This window comes from Furipterus horrens, unplaced genomic scaffold (assembly GCF_987537825.1).
Source record: "Furipterus horrens unplaced genomic scaffold, mFurHor1.1.pri manual_scaffold_3, whole genome shotgun sequence".
Taxonomy (NCBI): domain Eukaryota; kingdom Metazoa; phylum Chordata; class Mammalia; order Chiroptera; family Furipteridae; genus Furipterus; species Furipterus horrens.
Genome location: NW_028327173.1, coordinates 79,304,765 through 79,325,113, shown reverse-complemented (window position 1 = coordinate 79,325,113; position 20,349 = coordinate 79,304,765). Strand labels below are relative to the sequence as shown.

General features: G+C 38.0%; 1 protein-coding gene across 1 annotated transcript in view; it reads right to left on the bottom strand.

The window, feature by feature from the left end:
- KIF13A (kinesin family member 13A) overlaps positions 1-20,349 on the bottom strand; it is a 215,457-nt gene that overhangs the window by 64,576 nt on the left and 130,532 nt on the right. Inside the window, exons 5-9 of the mRNA XM_090269780.1 lie at positions 11,336-11,428; positions 10,272-10,452; positions 6,572-6,659; positions 4,837-4,971; positions 4,034-4,146 (exon numbers count right to left, since the gene is read on the bottom strand). Coding sequence (XP_090125906.1) covers positions 4,034-4,146; positions 4,837-4,971; positions 6,572-6,659; positions 10,272-10,452; positions 11,336-11,428 — 610 coding nt within the window. The remainder of the gene's footprint in view (positions 1-4,033; positions 4,147-4,836; positions 4,972-6,571; positions 6,660-10,271; positions 10,453-11,335; positions 11,429-20,349) is intronic.

Here is a 20,349-nt window from a genome sequence, read left to right as displayed (position 1 = left end):
GCAGCAGTTTCAAATTATTGTATTATTTCATCAGTACACATTTATGTAGAGCTTGCTGTGTGTTAGGCACTGTCATAAGCACTTTACAATGAGTGACTAATTTAATCTTGATAATAGCTCTACTCTTAGGGTTGTTCCTCATCCACATTTTTCAGATGAGGAAACTGAGGCACAGAAAAGTCATAAGGCTAGTTTCTATAACTAAGAAATTCCAGTAGCTCTTCCAGCAGCCCCTCTAAACCTTCCAGTTGAATTGTCACCTGTGTTCACACTGCACCCTTAATGTACTAATGCTACCCTTCAAAGGGCTCTCCTCCCCACTGGACCTTGAACTTCGTCAGGCCATGGTTCCATCTTACTCATTCACCCTTGTGTTATGACCAGTGTTCAACACATATTTGCAAAATGGATCAAATCAGTGCAGCTCTAAATCTCTTATCTGTAATCCTTGGGGTTACATGTATCGTAAAATTCAGAATAGTTTAGATTTTAGGAAGTTCAGGGCATACACTACACATGACCACCATTGGGATCTGAGACAGCACTCCATAGTAAAATATTGAATACATGAATAATTCTAACAGTTAAACTTATAAATGGCCACATTAAGTGAGTAAATAAAGACTGTAAATATAGATAAAGACTAGAGATAGCCTCATGAGAATTTAGGTGAAGGTTTACCAGAGAGTGTGCTATGAAAAAAAGAAAAAGCACTTGGTTTTTGGAACTTTTTGGATTTTGGAATCACAGGTAAGGGATCGTGAGTTGCTATTTCTATGAAGGTCTCTAAGAGGGCTTTGCAGATATTATGGCACTGCCTCACTGTGAAAAATTGTCCCATTCATTCAGTTACTACATACGAATGACCATGCCAAGAACTTGGAGGACACCTGGTGGAGACCTGGATCCACAGTGTGCTCTTGGCACATATGCACCAACTCAGGGAGATTGGGGAGATGTGTGAGTAAAGAAAGTAGCCCTGGATTAAGGCTCAGGGGAAAGGGTTCAGAGGGAGTGTTCCATTCCCTTCCAGCCAGTTATTTTGGGAGAAGCCTAAGACCAACTTGGCAGACATCCACAGGCTGATAAAGGTGTCATAAAAAAATAGCTCCATGCTTAAATGCTGGGTTATGTAGCATTTCTCAACATTATCTTGTAAAAAAAAGAAAAATTCCTTCCTTTCACTTTTTCAAGTGTCTTACTATTGTCCTAAACTATGTGTTCCCCAAGGGTAGCAATCATGCTGTGACAAATAATCATAAACGTAGAGACTTAAAACAATACAAGTTTATTACCTATAGTTCTGTTGACCAGAAGTCCAGGATGCCCTTACTGGGCTAAAATCAAGGTGTCAGCAGGCTACACTCCTTCTGGAGGCTCTAGGGGAGAATCTGTTTCCTTGCCTTTTCCAGTTTCTACAGGCTGCCTGTACTCCTTGGCTCATGGCTCCTTCCCCACCTTCAAGCAAGCAATGGCCCTCACCCTGCATCTGTCTGACTCTGACTCTGATTCTCCTGTCTCCCTCTTTCATTTGTTAGGAGCTTTATGATTATATCAGGCCCAACTGGATAATCTCCCGATCTCCAAATCTTAATAATTTAACCACATCTGCAAAATCCCTTTATCTTGTAAAGTAACTTATGGGCAAGTTTTTGGAAATTAGGACCTGACATATTTGGGAGAGGTAGCGAGGCAGTATTCTGTTTCCAATACTTTCTAAATTCCTTTTGCATCCCCAGCATCTACTGCAATGCCAGGCATATAGCAGAGGCTTAAAATATCTGCTTAGCTTTATTTGTATTACTTCAATATCTCCAACCACTAGTTTCCTGACTTTTAAACAGAGATTTAAACAACAACAACAACAACAAAAAACCTAGTATAAGCCTTACCCAAAATAATATGAAAGTGGTCTGAAAACTATAAAGAACCCTAAACACAAAGATAATAGTCCACAGACTAGGAGTGGGGGGATACACACAACCATTTTTGAAAGAGCCAGTAAATAATAAGAAAAGAGAGTGGGATGCTAAGAGAATTCCATTCTACTCAGTAAGTCATTATGGAAAACACGCCAGTTGCTGCAGGATCAAAATCATGTTAACGTGTGGCCTTGAGATAGTCCAGTTTGGGACACTACATAATTTAGTGTCCAAATTTAAGGAGGCAATTATTATATTTACTGTGGAACAGATGTATCAGCCAGAACTTTTTCAGGCAAACAGAACACATGGTCATCCCAAATATAGCACAGTGGTGAGCCATTCTGCCTGTACCGAGATCCAAGACCCACACTTGGAGTTTTGTGACCCTGGACACATTATGTAACTGCTCTCTGACTTGGCTTCCTCATCTGCAAAATGGGGTAACAGACTCCTTTCACAATGCTGATGTGAGGATCAGAGGAGTTTCGACATAGAGCATTCAGAATAACGCTTAGCACACTGTAAGAAGTCAGTAAGAGTTAGTAATCATCACACATCAAGGCCCTACTCTGAATCCCCACAGATTCACAGTACAGAATCTTGAATGTTTCCCCACAGTCCCAGCCAGCAGGCAAAGGGCTGGCATGGCTCAACACCAGTACACAAGTCTCTAGGACGGGTGACAGTCTTTTCTTTGGTACCTGCTCCCTGACACGCCCATTTCTGCCTTGCCATCCTGGCTCCTGAGCTCATTTTGAAATGCAGAGCTGTAGTGCCAGCCTCAGCTCCTACAACGCCTTGTCATCAAATATAACCAAATCCTTTGTTATCTGAGCAGGAGACAGGATGACTGGAAGATTAACTCCCTAAAGCAACAGTCTTTGCAGTGAGTGTGGCGGTGGCCATTGGATAGAGGGGGCAATAGTTTACTTCTAATTTTAAAATTGTGTATACTAAAATTCTAATGTGCTAACATCATTTTAAACTGCAAGCTATACAGACATGTTCCTGAATATACTATCTCTTGTTACCTTCTGTCCTAAACAAAACCCCAAGTAGTATGTCGCAACAGAAAAATATTACACGTACAAACTAAATTGCTTTCTGCTGAACTTGGAATAAAGATAATGATTATGCTGTTTACATGGATTATAAAAACAATAGCTACAACAATTAATTTTATTCAGTGCATGCTACATGCCAGGCATTGTTCTAAGCACATTATGGGCATTTAATTCCAAACAATTCTATGAAGGAGGTACTGTTATTATCCTCATTTTACAGATGGGAAAAATGAAGAACAGAGAGGTGAAATCACTTGCCTATGATACATATATATCTAGTTAGTGGTAGAGGCAGGATTAAACTCAGGCATTCTGGCTTGAGTACACCCTCTTAAATGCAAATTCTGCTCCCTTTCATGCTGGAAAGAAAGACTTCCTCTTGCACACCAGCAGCCATATGGGATACAGCACTCCTGAAAAAATAAGTGCTTCACTTCCTCATGCCTCTGCTGCAGGTGCATGTGCCGTGTAAAATGCCTTTCTCTCCTTTGTCTACCTGGCAAACCCTAACACCCTGCACCACTGCTTCCAGCCTTCCCTGCAGCACTGGACACACTGCAGGCACTCAAGGCAAAGAGTGAGATTTCAGTATCACAGTTATTCAGTAACTGTTAAGCTTTCTTTCTTTCTTTCTTTCTTTCTTTCTTTCTTTCTTTCTTTCTTTCTTTCTTTTTAAGTATTGATGTTTAAACAGTAGTAGCTACAAAGGGATTCAAAGTAGATTCTTCTCTTCAGAGTAAGCTCCTCAAATTAATTTACTATATGATTTTATTTATGAAATTGTAGTTTGCAGTTACCTAAGACTACATTCCATACATTGATCCACTAAATATTTGTAGAATATTTGAGCAGGGCTACCCACGTACCTTGAATAACTTCATGCATCTGAACAGAGGCCAGCTGTTGTTTTTCCTCGACAGTTTACTGAAGCAGCAGAGACCCCGAGCCACCTGTGCTCAGAGCCATCTGACCCTTCATGTCCCCAGTCCCCCCAGGCACACAGTACACCGGATGTGATACTCCAGGTGAGCACCAGCACCTTACTTGTTAATGTTGCTGCCTTCTTTCAGTCGCTCTCCCGCGGCTCCTGTTTTGGACACTCTTTCGCTACCAGCCAGGTCTACCAAGCTGACCTTACTGACTTTCTCTCCAGAGTTCTAGTTGTAGGAAACAAGACAGAAACAACACACATAAATGCAAAAACCACACAGATTTCTACATAAACATCAGCACTCTGAGAGCAGCCTGTGTAGCCAGCCACTACAATGAAGCCAACTTCTCAAGGAGATTTTAAATGGTAAGAAGAGCTATTTGGACTAGCAATTTCATAGCCAAAATTTACATTGGTGTGGTAATGGAGCATTGTATTTGGCAGCTGGGAAAGCAAGCACACTTGGCTTTTCAGAATACAGTCAGGAAGCTGCAGATTTTATGTGCCTATGAGGAAATACCAGGACATGAGGATTCCTATGAATTCAGGTCAAATTCCTCCTCTTTTGAGAAAGTGTTCTTCAGGCTAAATGTTGTGGTTCCCTCTTTAATATCTCTTAATGACAAGGAAGTAGACTCAGTTGTTTTTAGGTGAATTTCAGTATGAAAGTATACATATTAAAACTGTCTGGTGACATCATTATACTCTTTAGGGATTTCAGACAAGAAATGCAACTTCTAAAAAATGAAGTTTTATATTAAAAGAAGAATATAAGAAAGTTAATGATTTGAGAAAATTAGCTCCTCTAGTTGGTAAAAGAGCCAGCACAAAATTCTCAGCAGCTAAATCCAACCATGAAACACAACACCCATGCAGATATTTCTAGTTCTTTTACTGCGTCTGCCCCGTTCCTCACCCCAGACTGCAAGTCATAAAGTGTCTGTGTGATTATGATGTTGAACACAGCATGGGAGCGGCTACTTTCTTCATTCATGTTGGTTGCAGCTACCGTCCGAGACTTATTTCCCTCAGACATCAATGACTCAATGTCCTAGAGGGAAAGTATAAGGAAAATATTATAAGCAAAAACATATGAATAGTCCTGCCCACAGGTGTATGTATTAATTACGATCTCTGATGCATTCGCCACCGCCCTTCCATAAAAACATCCCTGCCTCTCCTTCATCAAGCCTGGTTCAGCTTCTACCTCCCTTGGTGCTCTCTAGTGCAGGAAATGATTCCTCCATTCTTTCCCACCTGCAATTGTCTTCTTTCTCTGTTAACTACCTATTTTTTTCTTTTGTAAGTTCTTAGGGGAGAAAAGAGCAAATAATAAATTTATTGAGTACTCCAGATACTCAGTAATATTAACTACCTTATTTTATTCTAACTCTCTGGACTGAACAGCTCTGTGAGACTCCGCTGCCCACTTATCTGCCTCTGTCCTCCAACACTGCGGCTGGCTCTCCAGGGAATCTTTCTTACTCACCTTTGCACACCTGCCTTACAACATTTGGAACCTATGTATTCTTACAATGTTTGATGAATGAACCTTATAAAGAAAGTATTCTCATGATTTTACACACAAGGACACTAACCGTCATGGAAGTCAAATAACTTTTACCACATCCAATAGGAGACAGAGCTGGGGCACAAACCGCAAGTTTCCCGGCTCTTAATCAGTGATGAGATGAACACCGAACTGTGATCAGTGCTGATTTAGCACCTCTACGCCAGAGAGGTCTCCCTTCGTTTCAGAACCTAACTGTTTTTAAAGTAATGACTACATTGCATTTCTGATTTAAACAATACTAAAAATATTTTCACTTACTTTTTAATTTTTTTAAATGTTCAATGACAATTGACATGTAATACAGTGTTAGTTTCAAGTGTATAACAAAGTGATTAGACATTTCTATAACTTACAAAGTGAACACTCCAACAAGTCTAGTACCCATCTGAAAAATGTTTAAATGGCTAGAGAGTTACCTCACGGATTAATTTTAGTCGTACTGAACGATGACAGGACAGCCACAACACAGAAATAGCACAACTAAGTATAGAGGTGTATTTGCCCTTTCATCCATTGGCCTTTATGAGCAACAGATGGCAGTTTGTGTTATGACATTACCAAAGCAATGACGATAAAAACAAGGGCAAAACATCAAGTCAGGACATGAGGCATAAAAATCAAGAAATAGTAAAATAAAACAGGTCAATCAATGTAGAGAGAGAATTGATTCTAAAAAAATAAAAGAAACAGAGGAATGAAAAATAGTGAAACTCAAGACAGGAGACCCTATCAGAGAAGGGGTTGAATTAACTGCCAAATACTGTTTACATTTGTCCAGATGGACACCGCTGGCAACCTTAAGTAGAACAGTTTCAACAGAGCAGTATTAGTGAAAACAGTCAGCAAGCCCAAAACGTTGGGCCTCTCAGCTGCATTGTAAAACCTTCAAAACAAAGCATGTTGAGGAGTGTGATTAAAGGCCCTTTTTTTCTGTTTGGGGTGTGCTGATACTGGGTTTTGGAGAGCATGAATGGTACCAATAAGCTTGCTATAAAGCATTCACATAGAAATATATTCAAGATCCCTAATATACTTCAACTTACTTATTTAATGACTTAAAAAAAAAAAAAACACTTACCTCAAAACTAGTGACAGCCAGTTGGGATAAGCCATCTACATATGGTCCCAAAACTTTATGCTCTCGAACTTTAAGAGACTGTCTACTCCTTTGGGAGGAAGGAAAAAGGAATGAATGAATCAGACAAAATTCTGAGGCTTTCCATTCTTTTTAAGTACTCATAAACCAAAATGGCAGTTTCAAAAGAATTTTTTTAATGATCAAAAAATATCCTAAAAGCTACTTTACTTAGATTACCAAGACAGCATTCATTATGACAAATGTCTTTTATACTTGGATTTCTATGTAAAGTAACTTATTATTTAAAAATTCTATCTCCACTTCCAAACTAAAGAGCCAGCACACAGAATACTAGGTTGAGCCAACTTGCTTCAGCAGATGAACTTGTGTTAACGTAGGAGGAAAAAAAGAAAAAAGAAAACGAAGCAAAGAACATGCCAGAATTGAATTAAACCTCAAGGCTAGTCTATAAATAAGCACATTCTCAGGAAATAATATCTTAAAGTTTTGACCAAGTAGTAAACAATATTGAAGAGCTTTATTTCATTTTTTAATTTATTTTCCAAGTCTGTACTGATTTATGCTGCTTCTGTGCTGACAATTTTATACAGGAAGTGATATAACAGTATAGCAGTTGCTTGTAGTTACTGATATTTACCCTACATTTAGAACTGGCTCTGCTGGTGAAGATTTTAGGGCTCTTTTGAATTTTTAAATAGGATACCTGTTTGGTACCCATTTGAATAGCGTATCAACAGATAATTGAGACTAAAAGCAAAGCTATACAGATTATGACTATATTGTATATGTCATCTTTTTCATGGCATCAGATATTAATCACCTTTCAAATCAAGAGTCAATGCTCAGCATCACTCAAGTGTGGAAAAAAAGGAACCAGGAACCAAAAGTGCTTCCCAAAGTCTTGGCATTGCTCCCTAAGAACCTTTCAATTATCTTACTCATTCTTACAACCCTACAAAAGAAGTTGCACTAACTTTAAGGATGAAAAATTCAATGTCTCAATTAGCAATTCTAAACAGAGGCAGACCAAATGCATGTCTTTACAGGAGCTACTTTGATGCACACAAATCCAGAACTCGGCTCACTCTGCTTGCACGACCAGACTCTTTAACGCTATTCATGAGCAAGAAAACAGTAGTTAGCACAGTATCAAGTGCTTGTAAAGGTGTCTAACATCTGGCATTCTTGTACACTACTGCTGGAAGTATAGATTGGTACAACCATTTTGGAAAACAGTCTGACAGTACCAAGTAAAGAGTCAGTATCTTTTGACCTACAATTCCATCCCTAGATGTATTCCCTAGAAACTCTGCATTTGTTCATCAGAACTGTACAAGAATGCTCAGAGCAGCACTATATAGTGATAAAAAGTGGAATGAATAAACTATAGTATAATCATACAATGGAATACTAAAGAGCAGTAAAAATTAATGCATTATTACTTCATATATCATAATGAAAGAATCACTGGGGGGAAAAGAGCAAGTCGGCAAAGGACACATATAACTATGATGTCACCCACAAAGTTAAAAACTATGCAAAATTATGTGTTAACTCTGAAGAGGAAGAAGATAATGAAAAACATAAAATTCATAATAGTAATTACTTTGGGGAGGGGTAGAAAATAGAATGGAATCCAAAAGTGACATACAGGAGGCTTCAAAAATACTGGTCATGTCCCATTTATTAAGAAACATGGTGAGTAGAGCAGTCTTTGCTTTTATTATTCTTTGTACCTTACACGTATTATAAATTTCTTTCATAGGCATTAAGTAGTTCATAACTTTAAAGTAGATGTAAAGATTTTCTATGATTGGGTTACTTCCTTCCCACCCATAATTTTGACTTTATATGTTTAATTATACCCTTGGTTGTACAGCTGCTAAAAGCTTTTTAAAATATTTTTTAATGACAAGAGAAAAGTGTTCATTATGTTACACAGAAAATTCAGGATACTGAATTGTATTTAGAGAATGGCCTCAACACACACACATGCACCATAAATTTGAAATACAGGATCAAAATGCACCAAGTATTAACAGTGGTTATTTCTGAGTGGTGGGATTATAGGTCATTTTTATTTTTTCTTACTTTTTGCCTATTTTCTAAATCTTATATAAATATATATTATTTAAATCAGTAAAAAAATTTTAAATATGTTTTATTGATTATGCTGTTACAGTTGTCCCAATTTCTTTTCCCTTTGTTCCCCTCCACCCAGTGGCCCCCCCTCCCTCCAGTTGTCCCCCCCTTTTAGTCCATGTCCATTGGTTGTGCATATAGTTCCTCTCAACCTCTTCCTGTCTACTCCACTCCCTCCTACTATGCTTCTTAATTCCTGTACCATCTCCCTCACTTGCCCCACTTCCCCCTCCCTGCTGACCTCTGCCCATAATGTTCCCCATACCTATAGTTCTTTTTCCACTCTCGTTGCCTACTTAGTTTGCCTTTGTTTCAGTTCCCTAGCTTCTGCTGTTGGTTGTTGTGATGCAGTTTTCATTTTAATGTTCATAGTTTTGATCCTCCTTCTTCTAAACCAGTCCCTTTAACACCTCATATAACAGTGGTTTGGATCTAATGAACTCTTTCAGTTTTATTTTGTCCTGGAAACACTTTCTCTGCCCTTCTATTCTGAATGACAGTTTCGCTGGATAGAGTATTAGTGGCTGTAGGTTTTTGATTTTCATTACTTTAAATATTTCTTGCCAGTCCCTTCTTGCCTGCAGGGTCTCTTTTGAGAAATCTGCTGATAGTCTAATTGGGACCCCTTTGTACATGATTCTTTTCTTCTCTCTTGCTGCTTTTAAGATTCTCTCTTTATCTTTAATTTTTGACCTTTTGATTATAATGTGTCTTGGTGTGGTTCTCCCTGGGTCCAGGTTTTCTGGAACTCTCTGTGCTTCCTGGGCCTGTAAGTCTATTTCCTTCCCCAAGTTCAGGAAGTTCTGCTGGTTTATAACTTTGTACGTTGGGCTTCTGTGTAGTTTTATTTTCTGGAATTTCTAGCTATCTTTTGTTTTGAGGTAGTTGTATTCCTTCTTAGTTGTAGAGGGAGACCGAGCGTGTCAGTCTAAGCCTCCATCTTGGCCGCAAGTCCGAGAATTCAGTAAAAAAATTTTAATAAAACAAGTAAATGGTCCTCTCCTTCTTCTATGAATCAAATTTATTTGGATTTTATCACCTAGTTTCACAGATGCTTAGGCTTTGCCCTGCATCTACTGCATCCTAGTCTCTGTGGGTGGGGCTTAGGTCAGTGTATCCATAAAAAGCACTCCATGTGATCCCAATGCACGCATGGTCTGGTAAGAGAATGACTTGCCTAGGCTGGGTAGTTTCAACACTTCAACCTTTTTATCTCCAATTTAGAAGTACTGCTTCCCAACATAAATGGAAGAACCAATGTGTCACTTTAACTCAATTTTTATGAATAAAACATGATAGCCAAAATAATACCCTTCTTAAAATGGCATATATAAGCAACTTTATACATGAATACAGAATAAACTATGTATGCTGAGTATAACAACATGCTTTTGAAAGCTGATGATTTCTCAGTCAATGAACTGAAACCAGAGTAGTGACAAAGGGCCCAAATAAATATATTCACTTGCAGTTTTAACTTTAGGATTGTTTAAAATTATTACCTCTAGTATAAGCTTAATTTCAACCACCAACTTACCCTTTGGGGTCTAAAAGATCCCGAACTTTCTCATTATAAATTTCCATATAGGATACTTCGACTTTAAAGGTCTGTGACTCATTTTGCTCCAGAGAGATCCTTTTAAATAAAGCACAGCAGAGCCTTGGAATAAGGCCCAGCTGCTCAGCATTGCCCATCATGGAGAAGGATTTTCCTGAGCCTGGGGAAGAGCAAGAAGGAAGAAAGGAGGATAAAAGAGAAAGCAACATGTAATGCTTCAACCACACAAGTTTTCTACATATACCAGTTAAGGTCACACAATGGAAGTGACAAACTTGGCTCCCAAACCTGGCCCTAATACACCAAGGTTACTATTTTTTCTATTACACTCACGGCCTCTAGTATCACACTCATTGTGAGACCCAAGAGGGGACCTCATTTACAGGTGGATGCACACAAATATAACCACTCAAAAGAGTAAATATAGTAAATATCCACTATACGTTACAAAGTAACATTAACAGTATTTACCCAAAAATAATTTGTGAAAGTGCTTTGATATATATTCTCTCATCTGAGTCTCCTAGTTGTCTTGCAATGTGACCATTAGTAGTATTGTTATGATTTATTGATTTATTCTAACTTTATAGTTGAAATAATGGTGGTTCAGAGAGTAAATGACTGAGGCACTAGTATGTTTTTGTTTTGCTTGTTTCAACCAACTATGCCCCAAGCCTAGGTTTAGTAATCTATCATCAGTTTTGTATCCTAGTGAAGGTCTCCTTTATAAAATGATACTTTTATTTTAGTTTTTACTATAACATTTACACTGAGAAACTAGCAATTATTTTTTTCTAGTTCAACTATAGGTTAAAACTATAATTTAGAAAAATGATATTTAATAGTTTGAAACTAGTTTGCTCATTTACACTGAAATTAATTACCAAAATTGTTGAATCATCAAAAGGTGGGTTCTTCTGATCACCTCATTCAGTCAAATACACAAAGGCAGAAGCATTTTTCTGTTGCTTCCAAAGTGTTTTCATTTCTATATTTTAATGTGCATTTAATATCATTGACTATAAATAAAAGCAGTGACTTACCTGTCTGTCCATATGCAAATATACAAGCATTATACCCCTGGAAAGCTTTTTCAAGAATTCCTTCCCCAAGGCACTTGAAAACTACCTCTTGACCTAAAATAAATAAATAAATAAATGGGAAAAAAATGATGTTATAAATGAATCTCAGTTACCAGCATTCTCTAACTCCAAAAAAATGTTAAAAGTGTATTATGTGCCTACTACATGTAGGACTAAGTATTAAAAGTATTAAAAGATTAGGTACGATAGCTCAGTACCTGAATCAATTTATGATTCTACTTACTGCTTCCTTCTAAGACTTTTCTCTAGGCTTTCAAGTTTCCTTTCCATTGTCAGTAGGCCATATGGAAGCAAGGTTTAAATTTGGTTTAGTTTCTTCTCATGACTTACTATAAAATGTCATTAAACATGAATTGTCTTATTTCCCCATCTGGATTCTGAGTGTCTGATGAGGAACCATGTCATACACGTTTTAGTATATGCATGCACCTCTGGACCGAGCGTGGTGCTAAATATCTGCCAGGTGTTGGGAAGCTGTTTATTGCTGGTGGAGGGGATGTGTGGGGCACAGACACCTCTCATCTGTGTTCTCACAGGGGGTTCAGGGACAAGATCTCCTCGTTGAGCCTGTCTACAGCTTACTGCAGCTCTTGGGGGAGTTCTGCCATTTAGTATAAATACTATGGTAGCATCCGTAGGATCTAGCTGAAGAGTTAAAGTCTGAAAATCTTTTTAAACACTTAAGGTTGCATTTACTAATCTTTGAAATTGGTGACTTTCTGACATCCATTCCCCGTCATTAAGAGAATTAAAATGATATTGTCTCTCTGCTGTGCACTTATGGTCTCAGAACATTCACTATTACAGTATTTGCAGCAACTACTGGCTTAAGTACCTCTTTTACTCAAATGCAATGAGAACCCGCTGATTGATGTCAGAGACTATAATCTGTTTATCTTTATAATCCTGGGGCCTAGTACAAAATACTCAATAAATATTTATTGAAAGAATGAGTCCATTTAAGCTTTTTACCCTACATGACAATTCCTTTTTACTTTTGGAAGTAATATAACATAATAAAATATTTTGGATATACGTTCTTTTATGCAAAATGGGATCTCATTTTAGCAGTCCCTTATTATACTATGACATATCATGGCTGAAGAATGGGACTTTTAAAAATGTGTAAATCTAGACATAATATTTTCAACCATTCGACTGATAAAAATAAAATTTTGACAACATAAAACATAGCTGGATTGAGTAAATAAATATTTTCTTAGATGCTGGAAGAATAAACAAATGCAGCCATTCTAAAGGAAAACGTCACCACACCTATAAAAGGGAATCTGCCCACATTGTCTAGGGCATCTACACTGGAGACACAAGGGATTCCACCCCTGTAAAAGGATGCTCATGGCAGCATTATTTATAATACCATAAGCTGGAATCAAGTTAAGTGCCCTCTTCTAAAGGAGTAGATAAGTAAAATGTGATTACTTTATATGATGTAATATTACAAGTCACGTAAAACAAATCTGTGTGTAAATAATGCTAAAACTAAAAAACATTGTTGATTTAAAAGGGTCATGTTCAGGCTATACATATAATGTAAAAATTTATGTCAAATTGTGCATGTGTGTTTGAGACAGAGAAAGAGAGAGATCAATTTATGGATGCTAAAATAAAAACATGGATTGGGAGAAAATCTACCAAATTTATATAACCTTATTTCTCCATTTCTGACTTCTAACATCTAGCACAGAGACTGGTACTGAAGAGATATTCAGAACATGTTGGTGGAACATGTAGATTTTTTTTTAAGGCACAACAGTAAGAAGCTTTCCTAAACACACAGTTTTGCTGAGAAGACTCAAGATGTGGTGTGTGCGCATGCCCATGCATGCACATGCACGCACACACACACAAAAGTAGGTTTACAGTTGTGAGTACACAAAACACAGAGTTTATTATGTTATTAATTATTGCATTATTTTCCAATGAACAATGGTAAACCTATTCTTGTCTCACCCTGTATACTCTGAGGAGAATAAGGTATTATCAAATTATCAATTAAAGACACTTTCAAAACTGCTTTTATGTTACAGTCTTGTGCTTATGAAGAAAATATTTCACGCACTCTGTTGCTGATCCTTCACACACATCAATATTTTTTTCTCATTCATTTTCTCAAAGCACCTTCCTTATCCCATAGGTATTTCCAAGGTCCATGCCAAGAGGCAGCCTTAGGTCTGGAGCTGAGCCCTGGAGTATAGAAGATCAGGAATTAAACACAGCCTGTGCTCAGGCTTGTGATAACTGATTGTGGTCCTCAGCCAGACCCAAGTGCCATTTGAAGGCATGCTGAAAGCACTGCTTTCTTGGCACAACACAGATGAATGGAGCAATCCTGTCTGATCATACACACTGGTTAACTAGCCCCCAGGAAGGCAGCAGGGCAGGGTGGGGACAAGACACTTTAAGACTTGGCTAGGTCAAATATCCTGACCATAATTCATGATTTCAATTCATATTTAGTAACTTGAAAAAAAGCAAGAGTTGATGAAAGGACTCAACTGCAGAGAAGAACTGTGGCCAAAGAGCAGATGCCACGGCTGTAGAGAGCCTTCAGTCATCCTCCAATCAAGAATTGATTTATCAGGTAGTGAACCACAATACTTCAGGTTTCTAATGCTGAGAGGCTAGAATTATGAGGAATTATTTTCTCAATGTTCTTTCAAGGGAAAATCACAATGTTTCTTTTTTCCTTGGTAGAAATGGCTTTTTAAACTAAAGATTATTATTGGGAAAAAAAAAAGAATGCTACAGAACTACATGAAATAGGTTTGTGATATGTCAAGTGAAAATAAAAACCAACTCAGGATGTATATGCTAAAACTGCATGAAGAATAAACCAAATGATCAAAGATTTCTCCAGGATATAAAAATAGAAGAATAAACTTCAGTTTAGCCTATGTCCAAATTATTGTAAATACTAAATAGGATGTGAATTAACCTATTGAATTTGTATAATATTTTTATTATACCAAGAAGGAAGAAGAGAATTAATTTTTATCAATTGCCCTGGTTGTAATGCACCTTACACATTTTATATCATTAAATCATTACAATACCCAGGTACCGTTGCTATGGATTGTGATTAACAAGAAGACAGGGGCTCTGAAAGAGTAAGCCACTTGCCCAAGACCACACCAGCTATGTGAGTGGCAGAGCCTGGGTCTGTCTGTATTGGCTCCCGAGAGTTAAGGCTGATGCCCATCCACAATGGGTGACTTATGTTGTGAAGTACTGGAAATAAGCTGCTCCATCCTCTGGTCTCCATGGTGAATCTCCCAGAACTCTTCACTCTGCACTATATTTTTTCTCTGCCATGCATTGTGAGCGTCTTCAAAAACAGGAGTTGTTACATCTTAGCAGAGTGCCTGGCACACAGTAGGCACTCTTACTGAATTATTCCTAGGTTGACATTGCCATAAAGACTAACATGTACTTGATTGGGAGCCCCTTTTCTCATTAGTCATGACTGAGGCATCAAGATATTTTATGTTGAACTTAAAAAGAAATATTTAGTTATACTGGAGGTTACACTTTGGTCAAAGTATGGCTGTTTTTGAAATTTTAATGACCCTCTAAAGACTACAATGGCCTTTGTTAAAAATAAGGTACTGGGGTGTGAATAAACATGTCAATATGATATGTACCTACTAATTGGCTACTTTTGATCAAAATCACAGATTACACTTTTACTGACATTCAGAGTAACCTCCTGAATCTTGAAACAAAATATGTGACTAAAATAAATTAACTAGCCTCTCTGACTTCCACTAAATATATACATATGCTTTCCAAAAAGTCAAGTTCTTTGAGTTAGATATTTATAATTACATTTGATAAACAGAATATAATTCATTTTATCATATTTAATAAAAGTTTAGTTAGAATAGGAAAGAAAAATTCTGGGAAACAAATGACTATGAAAAAATAGACAACAATTATTTTGTATTCCTTTCCATCTTTAAATAACTATCTTAAAGCACAATTTATAAAAGAACAAGTTCAAAGAACTATTGTAAAGTTCATGTATTTTTACAAATCTGAGGAAGATGAGTTCTACAGAGACTGGAATACATTTTATATGGCTTCATGTCTCAAGGGAAATTTATTCTCTTTTTAAGACAAGAAATAATGAATACTTTCCCACCTCTGCAAAGATACATTGACATTAATATTGTTTTATAGCTGCTTTGCTTTCCACGGTATTCTTAGCTGATACAATCAGTTCTCTAATATGGACATTTAGATTATGTCCTTTTTCTGGAACATCCTTACATATTTACCTTTGTGCACTTTTCTATTGTCTTTACTAGGCACAACTCCAAAAAAAAAGTTCTGAGTCCTCTAAGCAATGTGAGTCCTTTTTTCTACACCTTCAGCACCACTAGCTCATTGTCATTCTTTTTTGGTTTGGCTATGTCAGTGGGAAAAAGAAAACCTCCTGTTTTGTTAGAATAAAATTTTCCTTTTCATAGTTTATTGCCCATTGGTATTTATTTTTTAATAAATCTCCTATCTGGGTCCTATGTTTATTTTTATAAATAAACTCATTTCATCCTTCATTTTTTAAACTTATTAATTGTAAAATGATCATCATATATTAAGGAATATTAACTTTTGGTTTAACATATGCTGTAAATATTTTCCCCAGTCTGTCATTTACCTTTTGGTTTTATGCTGTTCTTTGTCATATAAAACCTTTTGGTCTTTCATATTCAAATCTTTCATCTTTTCCTTTATAATTTTCACCTATGGTATATGTTATGCTTCCAAAATCCTTTTGGATTATTATTATCCCAAATTATCTAGGTATTCACCCATGTTTTCTTCCAGTTTTGTTGTTTTTGTTTTTTACAGCTTTATTTTCAAGCAACCCTGGGCAAGTTTTTGGTTTCTTCATTAGTAAAGCAGGAATAAGAGCTACTGCCTATTAGTTGCTGTAATAAGGCAATACAAGTAAAGCCCCTCCCATAGTGCCTGACCATTGTAGTCTGGAATATATTTTAGTTAATATCTATTATTAATATTGCCCTTTAAATCTTTAATCTACTATAATTCATCTTGGTGTTGAAAAGGAGGTGATCATCTCATTTTCCTTAAAAAAAGTCCCTCCAGCTTTGCAACAATTCTGAGGTAATCCAATTTCAAAGATAAAAGACATCTGTTCTTAGAAAAAAAATAATTAAAGGAATCATTATCATTTATTACTATTCCTCTAGATCCCCTGGAGATTCCACTTTTAAAATCCCACTGAGAAAGGTATGTGTATGTGGCAGAGTGTGTGTGATGGAAGGTGTGTGTGTATTGGGTATATATATGAGGGTTATGTATGAGTTAAGGGTATGTGTGTTTTGGGTCATAATGAGGAGAGGAAGAAGGAACCACCCATGTTGTCCAGTACAGGAAAAGTATTTAACATTCTTTTATAACATGAAGATATCACAGCAAGGTATAGGGGGGAAAACAACATAAAATCATACTAATAAAATTGTAAATAGAAACATACTAATAAAGTTTCCCTTAATTTTCTATTCTGGTGACTTTTTAGCTGTATGAATCCCTGGCTGGGGTTATACTTCATTTTATGGGGGGGAGATACTTTTAGGGCACCCCTGGCACAATGAGAGACAATTATAAAAAACACCAAGCTGTCAACCAAAGCCTGAAAATGCACTGTAGACTCTTTTTTTCTTTTTTAAATCCTCACTTGAGGATATGTCTATTGATTTTAGAAAAAGAAGGTGGGGCGGGGGGAGACAGAGAGAGAGAGAGAAACAGCGATGTGAGAGAGAAACATCCATCAGTTGTCTCCTGCACGTGCCCCAACTGGGGATCGAACTTACAATCCTCTGGTGTATGGGAATGACATGCCAACCAACTGAGCCACCTAGCAGGGCCACTGTAGATGCTATACAGCCTCCTGTTGACCAGCTTTCTTTGACCCTTATAGAGTCTATTAAGGAGAGTCTGGTTCATCCGAAAGACTCAGGTTTTTTGCTTTGTTCATTTCTATTTTTTAAACACAGCAGTCCTCTTTTTCATCATAGGAAAGAACCTGTGAACTGCTTTAAGAGCTAAATTCACACACACACAAAAGGAGCTATTTATGCTGGATGGTGGGAATCAAGGAATCCATAAAAGAAGTGCTATTCCCATCCTAAATGTTTCCCATCTACAGCTCACACTTCCATAGAATGAAGTGCTGTCTGTCTAGGGGAATGTGCAGCAGCCCATAAGGGAAAGTTAAGAAGTCCTGTGGAAAGCAAGAGGATCTAGGAGCTTTTGTTTCTATCCCAGAGAAGCCGAGTAAAGCCACAACACTGGTAAATGCAAGAACCTTGTGGCTTTTCAGTAGGATTAATGCCAGAGAGAAGGTGGCTACTAGGTAGGTATCAGCTCCACATGCCTTGATGCAGGGAGTCCACAGGGCAAACCTGACCTTGCTTGTTAATAACCATAACCAAGATGCCAATTTCCTCTGTGAGGTTTATGATTAGACTTCTATAATGGTGTGGACAAGTCTGAAAACACAGGCATGCCCAAAGCAACACATAAAACCACGTCAGAACAGTAGAGGGTTCCAGTACAGAATTTCTGCAAGCAAAGTTATAGACGGATCCACCCAGCCCTGAGTCACATATGATACAGATCTTTGAAAAGCTAACACTGAGTCTCCACACTTGTGTATCATCAGTCCCTACTGGGTATGGCAGCAGCGGACTCAAAGCTACTAAGCACATGCTTTGGGAGCCCAGTAACCTAGGTAATATTCTCTCTATAGCAGGGCCCTGACAGTCAAGCACAGAAACGAGGGACAGGAAGGAAAATGCACCTATCATTCATATGCCTAACAACTGCCTACCGAAGAGGCAAAAGGGTGAAACATCACAGTGGGCTGTGTTCTAGGAAATGGGGGAGGAAAATGGAAAGGCATACCCTCTCTTATTTGCAATGTGCATTAAATAAGGCAGCCTCATATAGGCCATGGTCGAATAAAACACCAGGTATGGCAATACAAGGATGGACACAATGTATACACAGAATATCTCTCATTTTCCTAAAGTAGCTACATGAAAGAACACTCACGGTTTTAATATGATCCATAATTTTATCAGTTTAAACACTGTCGGTTCTCACTGGAGTTAGTGTGGGGAAAAAATGGTTAAGCTCATTATTTGTGATTTGGAATTCTGAGGCCCGCTCATTTGTGAGGGTGTTTTTCCATTTCTAAACAGGGCTGACAGCCGTAGCAATTTTGATGAGTCTGAACTTGGCAGGTGACCCAGCTGCAAATCAGAGCACCTGGACAGTGCAGGCGCAGACAGGTACTGCGCACATACCCACAGGGTTAGGAATGTGCCTAACTTGGACGAGGTTTCAGTAAATCCCTCTCTCAAATAGTATAACTCTCAGAAATTGTCACAAGTTAAATGACCAACAACTAGAGTTCAGATAAAGGAACTAAGGCTTAACTTGGTGACATGAGATTTAAGCTTTAATCAACTATAGCAGTTTGCCATTAAGGGGACCTGGTAAAAGGATCTTGAGAAACTGGGCCATGAGGGTAAAAGTTCCATGGTGGCATCCAAGAGCGACTGGCGTTGCAGTCCTTGGGAGTCCTGCGGCATGGCGTGGGTGACTCACCCAGACGGATGTTTCCACCCCAGTGACAGTGCTAGGACTAGTCATGAGCTGGCAGTGAAGTTTGGCTCCTTTTCTGTTGCCAGATAAAGTGGCTGACTCACTGAGGAGGGGTCAGGCTTTGGTGGCCAGGATGAAAGAAAAAATAAGCTGCCTTATCTGTGAGAATTGTCTAATAGAAAGATTTTGGAGTTATTCAGGAGGGTATGTTCACATAAAACAACTGGGGAAATGTTCTTCATTTCTACCTGCTCAATAGTGTGTTATATGGTCTGATATAGAAGCAGGCTTGACTCAACATCTCCTCTGGACTGTGGGGTGCACAATATTTACAGCATTTGAGGGGAAGTTAAAACAAAGCCCAAACCAAATATAGGCACCCAGGACTCTTCCAGAACTTCTGACAAGAGGGAGAATTCAATTAGTATTATTCCTGGCTAGGTTCCAAGTCAGAGCACTCCAATCTGATTTCCTGAATACAGCCTCTCCTGGGTTGAGAGAGAAGAGAGGTGAGCCTGGGATTGCAGACTAGTTTTCACACATCATTGTCACTGATCAAAATCTACATTTGGTCTCTCACAGGTGACCTTTCAGCTCACTCACAGATAGCAGAGGCTCTGAACCTCAGTTTCCTCATCTATAAAATGAGGACAATAAAATTTCTATACAATTAGGTGTTTTGACAATAAAATGACCTGCTGAAGGTAAAAGTATGCCCACAGTGCTGGAAGCCTAGAGCTCAGAACTATATATCCTGTTTTCGTGATTATCCACCCCTCTAAATATAATTAAGTTAAATGATGTCTCTGGGTGCCAATAAATATTGTAAGGAAAAGATGTGGACAAAGAAAAGGAAATGTGGAAGAAGGTGGGCTTGGTTGTGTGGATGAAATGGGGGCCACATAGTAAACCTGACAAGCTCAAGGGGAAGCCTGTATGATGGGCCCTACAAACTCCACATAGGATAAGTCTGATCATAAAAATTCCTCACTAAAAGCGAGTCATGACAGGTAGTCACATCCTAGGCCTGTAGCTTCCTTGACAAAGGTCAGTCTTTCCCTTAACTGAGCCTGACTATTGTCTTTTTTGCCTCTAAGGTAACATACCTTTGAAATGTCAGAGTAATTCCCTTTTTCTGGACCCTTCATGGTACAACCTGGTATCAAGACCAGGAGACCACAGAGCCACTCACTGTCATCTTATTCCCTGCATACCATCTCCCTGTGCTGTAAACATTAATTATTAACTATCCGGTACTGACTGATGTAAAAGAAGTATGTGTTTGTCCACTTTGCCTT